This window comes from Passer domesticus, chromosome 3 (assembly GCF_036417665.1).
Source record: "Passer domesticus isolate bPasDom1 chromosome 3, bPasDom1.hap1, whole genome shotgun sequence".
NCBI classification, from domain to species: domain Eukaryota; kingdom Metazoa; phylum Chordata; class Aves; order Passeriformes; family Passeridae; genus Passer; species Passer domesticus.
Window position 1 is genome coordinate 67,866,452 of NC_087476.1, and position 11,284 is coordinate 67,877,735.

The 11,284-nt window shown below is 37.1% G+C and overlaps 1 protein-coding gene across 12 annotated transcripts in view; it reads left to right on the forward strand.

Moving 5' to 3' along the window:
- Window positions 1-11,284, forward strand: part of RGS7 (regulator of G protein signaling 7) — a 260,123-nt gene that overhangs the window by 222,313 nt on the left and 26,526 nt on the right. For 5 of the 12 annotated variants that reach the window (XM_064413717.1, XM_064413710.1, XM_064413712.1 and 2 more), the window contains 2 exons: window positions 6,000-6,186; window positions 8,979-9,068. In XM_064413717.1, the coding sequence (XP_064269787.1) occupies window positions 6,000-6,186; window positions 8,979-9,068 (277 nt within the window). The other 7 variants (XM_064413715.1, XM_064413714.1, XM_064413716.1 and 4 more) reach the window with 3 other exon arrangements.

Consider the following 11,284-nt stretch of genomic DNA (forward strand, 5'->3'; position numbering starts at 1 on the left):
TAGCCTGACCTGTATGTGTATGTTGATGACTTTATTTGTCACAAATACAGATTTTTCTTATTAAAAACTCCAATTGGTAAAATGAATTTTTAAAAATCAGAATAATACCAAGAAAAAGAAAGGTATTTTTTACTTTTAAAATCATTATTTAAAGAGCATTCTGGTAATTTGCTATGCAGAGCAGCTGTTCAAACATGAAACTATTGAGCCCAGTTTTTGCTGCAGTTTGTGGTGCTTTTCTGTGATTAATTTGTCTCTCTGCCAACTAGACTGTTACCCGCATAATCCCTAACTCTAATCCTATTTACAACACTAAATACAGGCAAACTGCAAGTAACTGATCTAGAAAAATTCCCTCAAGAAATTTCTTCAGAGATGATTCCTTGGCATGCCATCGACTGTTCTGTGTCTTCCTCCAAATTCTTAAATTGGCATTATAAAATATAATATCTGAGTAAGGGTGAATATGATCTTAAAGGCCAGGCAGGGAATAAATTTGCTCTGGAAAACTGCTTTCTGTGATAATTAACTGAAGGGATACTGTCTCAGAATCTCAGAATTATGTTTGTAAATGCCCAAGCTGTAGGGAAATCAATCCATTAGGTTCACGTAGTAAATTTGGGTTAGAAAACATGAACTTGTAAAGCTTGTTGTGTATGGCTGTCAAAATGTTTTAGATGTAAATAACAGAAGGTAAAAGCTTGATGATTTCAAGCATTACCACTAAATAAACCTTAGAAGGCAACCACTTTCCTTGCTCACCTGTTAACTCCATCATGGTAATTTGGGGGTTTTAGTGGTATTTTTTAAACTATTATTTTGACAGCCACCTTAAGAAAAATAATTGTGTCCACCCACATATTCCCACTGCAACAAATTCAGCTCAAATCAGTTGCTGGTTCTTGTACTTTTACAGATATAATAATGATAAAATTTACAGCAGTGCCAAGCCTATAGCTGGATGGCAGCTGGGACCCTGCTTTTGAGCTTTCAAGCCGAGTACACAGGATACAGCAGGGACTGCAGGCATGACAGGAGTTTCAGTATTAGTAGATTAGATGTCTTATACCTCATTTTGTGAAACAAATACCACAACCATGAAATGATAAGTCTACCAGATACACCATTTCTATTCAAGTGCAATGATAATACATAGCGAGAAGTCCCAGTGCTACTGTTACATTAACTTTGTCTGAGAATGTCTAAGGTATCTGAAAATGTAATTCTTGGTGGATATAGATCCTGTCTTAAAGGGTCTGTATCCCTGCCTTGGGATATGAATCCTGTCTTAAAGAACATAGCAGGATGAAGAACCTTGAGCTGTGATTTCACACTAACAATTGTCTAGTGATCAGGAATATAACCAGGTTTCCTGTTCTTACTTTGTATCTCTGTGCTTTTTTCTTTGCCTGTAAATGGGGCTTAATAGTATTTCACTCTCTGAAGGAGTGTTGCAAAGCATAGCAAAGAATAAAACTGCATAAGCAGTTCTGTCAGTGCAGTAACTTCATTACAGTGTGACTGCAGTTTGCAGGTTGGATTCTGCACTCACCTTATGCAGGGTGTGACTTGTGATCTCTTGTTACCATGCACATTTTTTGGAAGAACTGCTTTGTGTGCTGCTCAATACACAGAACAAATAGCTAAAGTAACATATGATTTGGATAATAGATTTATGAAATTCCCGATGCCTATTACAAAAATGGTGACATTTGTTTAAAATTCACAAGACTGAAGTTTGAGCATGATCCAGTACTATTGAGCTTAGTCACTAAGTTTTCCAAGTACTAAAAAATGTACTTTTCAAAGAGAGTGAGTTTATGAAAGCAAACTTACTGCAGCATGGCACCTGGAGACCTAATGCCTTTAATTTCTGTAGGAAATTGTATTCCTCTTCTTGTTTTTCCTTTGTCTGTAGTACGGTAGTATTCTTTGGAAAATTAATATTTGTATGCTGACTATAGGTTTGTTCCCAACTGGTTATTTTGTAGGAATTGCAGCCTGTAAAGATTAAATAATTTCAGACATGCCAACCTGAAATCCTGCCCAAATCCTTATGCAGTGAGTGTGATCTCCAAAGCAGCTCTCAGACTGAAAAACCCCTAAGGTAGTAAAGGGAGAGTGGTGACAGGTTAGGTTCCATGATACACAGAAGGAAAAGCCACTGGACCACTTGCCCCTTCCCTTGATGCTCCTTTCTTGGGTCTGTAATGTGTGACTAGTAGGGAAAAGGGACTTTGCATTCTTGTTATCCAGAAAAAATAAGAGAGAGACTGAGAAATTTGATAGATTTGGATGTCTTCCCTCAATAATTTTTGTCTAACCATCCCCCTGCAAGCTGACATTTTATCAGGTGTTTATCCTTTACACTGGTGATTATGAGGCCCTGTTGTGGGTGCTAATAACTTGACCAAAATTTAATCCTCAAAGCTGAAATTGCCTGTGAGTTATTCCTCATTCAGACTCAAGCTTAAATGCCAAGTGCCAGCAGTGTTGCCATTTCTGCAGAGTAGATGAGAAAGAACTAGTTGCAAGATTTAATGAGTTTCTTGGTCTTATTCTTGAAATCCTTCAGTTCTACTATGCCTTGATGCTTGAAGTTGTAGTGGGCAAGAAGGTGGACTATAGAAATCAGAGAGCAGTGTTTCCTGCCCCTGGAAAAATATTATGTGATTTTTATTCATAGAGTTTGTTTAGGGTATTTTTTTGCTTTTTCTGAAAATGCTGAAAGGTCTAGCCTCTTACTTGTTTTGTCACATGCACTGAGTGCAAAGTTCACATAATTCCCACTCCAGTGTGTCCACACTGACTATACCTCAGGTGTTTCACAGAGAACCACTTCAGCCTTTCTCTCACTTACTGTTCCTGTGGGCTAAATTTAACTGATTAGCTTGGTCTGGAATCTGGCTGCACCTGCCTTTAGGTCAGTTAATGGGACAGAAGCTGTGTTGCAGCTGTGCTGTTTAGCCATGAGGCCATCATGGCTTTGAAAGTAATCCAGCTGGAGGACATAATCTCCAGATATCTTGCAACATGTGTTTTAGCAGTCCATGTGGCTGGATGTGCTACTACTGTACACTACACACTCTCACTCTGCTGTGTGACCCAGCAGTGGCAGCCCAAATGCTGGGGTAGAAGAGAGCAGCGAGGTTTACACTCAGCTTCTCAAGTCTCTGTTCAAACAGTGCTGAGCATCTGCTCGAAAGAGTCTCCATGGCAAAAGCAAACCTTCACCAACAGGAAATGCAGTTTCATCCAAGGGCAGCCAGACTGAGTTCTAGTTCCTTACACAAAGTAGCACCAAGTCTGTATATATATTGCCCAAAAAATGCAATTCCCCTTCTCCCCTTACTTGCCCTTGCACATAGTTAATGTTGCAGATTGTGTGCTTTTTGCCACAGGAGTCCTCCCTTGCTCTGGTCACAGCTGATGAGGCAGAGAGCTGTAAAATGGTACAGGGTGCTGTTTTGATTTGAGGCCCTGTGCTGAGGTCTTACTGACTCCATTTCAACTTCATCTGTGCTATTGGTTGCCATGGGATATTTGAAAAAGTTATTTTTGAAAATGCAAGAGAGAGCAGCCTTATTTTTGTCATTTCTTAACTTTGAATATTTGAATTCAGCTCTCTGTGGGAGGAGGGCAGGCATCTTTTCTTAAAAGATAAGTAGATTAAAATCTTAAAATGTGTGTTGGCTGTGAAATAAGCACCCTAGACATAACAGAAATCATAATTCTTCCCACTTTTAGAGAGGTTTCTGTATTTAGAGTTTCACATTTTTAGTTGAGTCTTTGAATGCTATTGTTAGAAGGGTAAAATTAAATTAGTCTATCAATGAACTGGTGTTCAGCCTGTAAGAATGGGTCTATACAACCTCCCTATTCTATGCTGCAAGCATAGAAGTTAAATTTATTTAAATTTATCTCCCATCTATTTCCCCATAATTGAGTATAACCTACTATATGAAAACAGTTTACTTGTAAAAGAAAATAGCGTCCTAAGGCATGTTTGCAGTGACTTCCAGAATTATTGGCAGTGATACAATGGAACAAAAAAGAAAGTGACATCTCTGAGCTAGATCCGCATGATGTCTGCAGGGAGACAGAAAATGTGTGTTTACAAAGAGCATCCTTCCCTTTCATTTTTGTGTTCCTTACCTGACTTGGAGACACATGAGCTATCAGTCAATCCCAGAAGATGCACTTGAAGGGGTTAGCACTGCAGGATATGTGCTTTTAAATGCAAATATCTAAAGCAGCTTAAGGAAACCAAAGTAGGTTGCCCAAATTTGAGAGAATGAGCTGAATTAGAGTTTGTGAGCTTTGCAGTTATAAAACTTGAGTTATCAGGCATTTCTTCTTGCTGCATTGCCATCAGATTCTCAGGACACATCCCCAGGCTCTGTGCAGAATTATGTTCAATTCATATATAGTTCATATATAAAAGTGATGCTACCCAGAAGTTTTGAAACTGCAGTTCTATTGGCACAGATCCCCTTTGTGACCTTGCAGAAACCACTGTACATTATTACATTATTAATATATTTGCAAAACTGGGACAATATTGCTTCTCTGTCTCTTAGAGAATCTTAGATGAAAATATTGTTCTTATGTACAATTGAAATTGAAGGTTGTAGAAATACCTAAAATAGTCTTTTCGGTAGCATGAAGCTAACCATGCTGGCTTGTGGAAAATGAACACAGGCTCCTTCCATCTCTGCTACACAGAAATTTCAAAACAGGACTATGAAAGAATAATTGCATCCTGAGAGGAAGTGAAGGTTATGTTATAGCAAGAGTACTATAAGGTTTGCTATGATTTACTATCCTCTCTTAAGTTTTTTGCAACAATTAAATTAGAATTGGGTTGAGGGTGGTGTCATTTTGCTTTCTTGGGAGTCTGAGTACAGTTTCACTGTTCTCTCCTGTCCCATCCTTGTTGAACTCAGCTAAGAGAGCTTAAGTGGATCTCACAGTGTAAGTAGGGTGCAAACCACAAGGTATACCCAATTTATTTGTGAGCCTTGGAAAATCCAGCTGATTTCAAGTTAAATCACTTCAAGGCTCAGTTTATCTGTTTCACAGGGTCAGCTGTGTCAGAACAATAACGAAAAGTTGCAATGGTATATATTGCATGTTTACCAAAGTCAAACTTTAGTTGAGGTCTTGGATTTGGGGGGAGAACTAAGTGGTGTGAACTATGTCTAAGAATAGGATCCTAAATTAATTTAGGATTATTTTGTGCCGTGAGAGAGACTGAACACCAATAGAAGAAATAATGAAATAAAGCTTACAGCTAGTTAGCTATGATCATAAAGTGCTCAAGACCTTTTTAGTGATCTTGTTCCAGACTGAATGAGAATACAGTGAACTGGCTGCACTACATATGGCTGCCCAATGTTGGTTTGCTCAGCAGCAGAACAGAGAATGTCTAATTCCATTCAGCATTTTTAGCAAAAATATGCATGTAAATGGAATGCTGAAAAAAGAAATTAAATTATAATTAGCAAAACAAATGCTTTTTCAATGTATGCATGATTTCTGAGTAACAAAATTAGTTACGCAGTTTAGGATTTAGTAGGACTAAGAGATTCATGCAGATAGCAAGAATATAAATGATTAGTTTTTGAAGGAAGGTCAAAAAGCAGTTAGTTTATAAGTAATATAAGCCCTTGTGGTTCAGCCAAAATGAAGTGTCAGTTTAATTCCAGCTCAATCTGGAATCTTCCTGCAAGCACGTTACCCACACATAAGTAATGAAGGATTTCCTATCTGTCCCATGAAGAGCCTTCTAAAAATTGCTTCCCTGGGTGGATTGAGTGCCTTGAGACAGTGCACCAGAATGCTGATCCCAACATAAAATCACTCAGCTTTTTCTTATTTTAGCGTGTCTAGATGAAAACTTCAGTTACTTAATTTCTTTTTTAAGAGCAAGGAAGAATGTGGGCACTTCATTGGTGGTTATCCTGAGCTGGAAGTCAAGATGCTGTGTTGTGCCATAGGTTCTGGTTAGCAGTAGAAGACCTGAAGAAGAGGCCAATCCGTGAAGTTCCTGCTCGCGTCCAAGAAATCTGGCAAGAATTTCTTGCTCCAGGTGCACCCAGCGCCATCAACCTAGATTCAAAAAGTTATGACAAAACCACTCAGAATGTGAAGGAACCTGGGAGATACACGTTTGAAGATGCTCAGGTCAGTTTGCAATCATGTTTATGGACATCTGAAATGGAATATTGACTAGTGAAATCTATATGCAAAAATGAGATGTGTTTGGGAATTCAATGATAACGAACACCCTGTTTCCTAAAATGCCATTTTGACAATGCCAATGTGTAACATTCTTTCTTTCATGAGGCATATGAAGTTCTTAATGAAACTTCTGTGCTTGATATATAGTGTAGTTTTCAAGTGGACTTTGCATTGGGGAAAACATGTAGGGAGGAAAAAATGAAGTACTTCTGTATTAAATGCAACACTTCATGTGACATAACTTCATATTTAATCTCTGAAGGCTTCTGAGAAAAGCAACAGAAAATAGTTTGATTCACAATAAAAGTAGCAGAACTGGTATCATCCTCCATTTTCATCAGCAGCCCAGTGATGAAAATTTAATTATTAATGCAAAGTGAAATGGTGTCAAAAGGAGAGACTGAGATCATATCCCTGCAGAATTTTCTGCAGTTTGATTATTAGGTCATCATCTTGGAAGTCAAGAGATGCTGCTGCAGGGCCCATGGAGGAGAAAAGGGAATTGAATTGAAGCTTGCTACTTTTTGGGAAAGTGCTTATGTCCTAAATATGAAGGGGAATAATTTTACCTCCTTTTAATTTTTCCATCATGAGAATAGCAACCTATGAAGAAACAATAAAATTTTCAGTAGACCCTATGTCGTAACCACTGTTTTGAAGCACTCTGCATTAAACCCAGCATACAATTTTTGCTTGCATCTGCTGACCCCTGGAGATTTAAGAATGCAGTGTATAGCAAAGACATAAATGGCAAAAGTAAACAATAGAGCAAGATTAAAGATTTTTAAAAATGTGTGAGTGAGTAATTGACATTTAAATTCCTTGCCAGTATCCTTTTTTTTTTTTTTTTTTTTTTTTTTGGAATAAGTGTAAAATTTCATTACCCTTTTACTTCCAGATCTCTCTTCTTATAATTTTGTCCTTCATTTATGAAAGACACAGAGTATTCAGTATTTTTGCAAGCAGGACTTTGTCACCTGGAGAGGACCTCTGCTTACTTCATCCAGTTCAGCAAAACCTTAAATCTGGAAGCCTCAATTTCTCTGGAAAAGGGACAGGCTGCACCTGCTGTGTTCTTACTTGAAGCTTTAGGAGCTTTAAAGTGTCCCATCTGAGGTGGAGGGCTTTGTCAGGAGTAGGGCTCTGCCTCTGCAACAGGCTTTTTTTGGCCTGCCAGCTGGGAAGAAGACCACTGGTGTGCCATTCTGGCAGTTGGTGGATCATTTCATTGTGGTTAAAAATGTATGAAAATCGTTTCTGGACTGGAAATATAGAAAGATGAAACTCCATGTCCATTGTAGATACATAAGTAAAATGGAACACATAAATAAAAATAGCCCGATTGTGCTAAATATGTGCATTAATGTCCCTGGCTAACGTGTACATTAACAATACTAATACAGCCCAATTTAGTCTCGCTTTTACAGTCATATTTCTTGTACAGAAATAAAATTTTAATTCTCATCACCACTTTCTGCACTCTGTTGACTGCATTGTCTGCTTTCACAGACACTGAGTGAACAAAAACTTTCCCCAAATAAACCAGTCTAAGTTCTGAATATACATCAGAATTTCTTTGCTTACTGTAAGAAATACAAAGACATTTAGAATAATTTTTACGGTTTCTAATACAGCAAAAATTAAACATCAGTTCTAATTTTATCTTGCCTTAATTTTCAGACAAGGTGGGGAGTTTTGTTTGGGGTTTTTTGTTTGTTTTGATTTTTTTTTTTTTTTTGTTCACTAATTTTATGCACTACCAAGATGTGAAACAGCTGAGTATTTTCTTTCCAGTTTTTTTGCTGTTTCCCAATTGCTGTGCTACAAGTTAGCTACAGGAAAAAATAGAATCTGAGTAAAACAAAAAGTCCATGAAAATAGCTAATTATACAATAGCTAATGATTCAGGATTTTTAAAAAATATTTTTGGACTATTTATCTGTTGTGGCTGCTTTTTCTACAAATCTTTTCTCTAGCATATCATCAGAACTAGAATTATCAAGTGTTCTATGCCACAGATTTTTTGTTTTTCATCTTTTTCAGAAATTAGGGTGTTCCAAAATTAAGTTTTTTAAGTTGCTGTTGTCATTTATTTTCGGAATAAAAATTTCCAAATATTCATATGCTTCTGAAGAATTAATATCCTGACAATTAGATTAGCCTGGATCTGTTTTTCAAATGACATATGTATTTTCCTTTTTATATTGTTAACTGGAGAGCAGACTAAACACCTGTCAAAGGATGTTGTCAAGAGAGGCCAGTGGAAATCCTCACCAACCTAAGCACTAATTGTGGTGTTGAATTGTAAACCTAGTACCCCTTCTTAGACTCTGAAATCACAAGAGTATCTCCAGAAACTAATTTAGAAAATCTGATGAGGAAGGACCCACAGCTCTTCATTTCATCACTTAGCTAAACTAACTAATATAAGGGAGGTTTGAAGTTGGACCTGAAGCTAGGACTCAGTTATCAATTCTTAGAAAATAATTTTGTACTGGAAAATTTGGTCAATAAATTAAAGAAAGGTGTGTTGTTTAATTATACATAAGAAATTGGTGGGACTTTGGCTTTAAGAATAGAAAGCAATTCAGCCTTAACTTCAGAGCTGAAACCTGTTATCCTGTAATACTTCCTATTCATGGTAGTGCTAGCTGGTGTACATTCCACATGGGGCTGCCTCCCATTTTACACGTGTCGTCTTCTATGGCAGTAACAGCTCCTCCTTTCCTTTTCAGGAGCACATTTACAAACTGATGAAAAGTGATTCTTATCCTCGTTTTATACGATCCAGTGCCTACCAGGAGCTGCTACAGGCCAAGAAAAAGGTATTGGTCCATCTTGCCTTTGTCTTGCCACTGTGCAAAGCAGTGGTTATGTTTGCAACAATACTCAGTCTTCTCTCCCCTGTGCCAGTGCAACTGGATATCTGGTAGGTGACCAGCTTGGCGTTTTTGGAGGGTCACATACACACAGGAGTTCAATATACATATATGTGTATATATCCTGCATGCGGGCATGTTTCAATAAGTTAATCTAGCAAAACTTATTTTTATTTTTACATCCCATATTGTACTGTTTTCTCTGTTATGAAGCACCTTAAATTGCAAAGTGCTTTACAAATACATTGAAAAATAAAATAAAATCCCATAAGAATAGTCTTTCATGTTTGCAAGTTTGCTTATGTAATAATTGTTGTTCTCTTTATTCCACCTATGAAAGCTACAGAATGTGTTTAGAAACAATCTTATTTGTATGAGTAACTTCTAACTTCAACTATAAATATAGGGGCTTTCCAATTTATTTCTTTCCCTATTACTACCTGAAAAGTTTTGAGTAGGCTAGGAATCTGACTTGAAAGACTGATCATGTCACACTTTGGCAAACAGAGGTTCATGTCTTGGTATGTAATATTTTCTTAGAAAAGTCCAGTTATGGAATGGGTTCTGAATAGCCACAGCCCAGAGTATGTGGAGCAGCTTGTGCAATGCAGATTTCCATGATGATAAATAATTCTATTAGTGGGCTCTAAACAGTAATCTCCTATAATCAGCTGAGAGCCCTGTGCCTTGCAAAATCGGGGCCCCAATTGTTACTGGAACAAGGTAGTTATTAAGACCATAGCATTCTATTGTTAATAATGACAACCTAAAATTATATGAAAGTACTGTGTGATTTTGTTTTTTGTTCAAACGTTGATTTCTGAAGATCCAATATAGAGAGAGATGTTGAAAATACCAGAAAGCTTCAACTGTCCGTGTGAAGTCCTTAAGTTTGTGAATGTCAGTTCATTAACACAAGATGTGCACTTCATTATTTCTTTTTACTTTCAGTTTTTCTTTAAATTCAAACTAGTTTGATCCCCATGAAAAATTACTTTTGTCTAGTACTGTATCTGTTTTGCCCATCCCCTGTTTTGCCAAGTCCCATTACAGCCTCATACCTGTGTTTGCTTCCTGATTTATACATACTTTGTTTTGCAGTCCATTGTTACTTCAAACCTCCTTTTCTACTCCATTGTTCTTGCTTTTCTTTTCCCCCTCCTTTTTCTTTTTGTTTCTTTTGTTTTATTTATTTCAAATTTAAGTTGGAAAACACTCTGGATCGTCGAACATCTTTTGAGAAATTCACACGCAATGTGGTAAGTTTGTTGCCTCGGAAGACTAGTAAGCCTGATGGGACATCCTTCTTCCCTTCCCCTCACTGGTCCCTACTTTCCCTTTTGCTTCTCTAACTTGGTGGTTAAAAGTGTATTCATCACAGCTTGTGAATTTTCCTGGGAATGACAGCTTTATAATGTGCTTTCATTACAACCCCTCCTCCCTAGTCCCTTTCCCAGTGATCTCAATTGTCACACATAGAGGAATGGACCTTTGGGAACCATGCTTTTTGCATTAGGAAGCATGAAATTAGTCACTTTTTTCCCCCCTATAATTTTAGTAAAGAATCTGTGAAAACATGCTTGATGTTGTTTCTTTTTCTGTGCCTTCTAAAATACTAAGTCTAAAACAGTTGAATACATTGGATTCCCATCCTGTCTTCTTTTTATTTTACTAAAAAAGAATTTGTCCTTTTTTTTTTTCAATTGGGCACAGGGAAAAAAACCCAATAATATTTTTCCCATCTTCCTTAATGTCTAACAGCTTCTACAGGACCAAAGAATTCATGCTGTTTATGTGCAAGGGTTTGATTTGGATTCATTTTCATGATGACTAAAAGAACTGATTTTTTTTTTTCTTTTCAATGTATAACTTTCAAAAGCTATTTCTCAAAGGCAAAAAAAATGGTAGATTTTGTCAGGGCATTCTTTTGCCACCTGCCAGAAGATCCACTGATGTCATGATACTTGGGATTCTTTTTACTTATCCAGTTTCTTTGGGATTTTTTTTTTCTTTTACATTGTGAAAGTTCCAACTAAAGAATTGAACGCATTTATTTTTGTAGGGCAGAAACATCCCTATTTTTCCATGCCATAAAAACTGTACACCAACACTGAGAGCGAGCACTAACCTGTTATGAAAAGAGGTAGAAAGATCTTGGATTA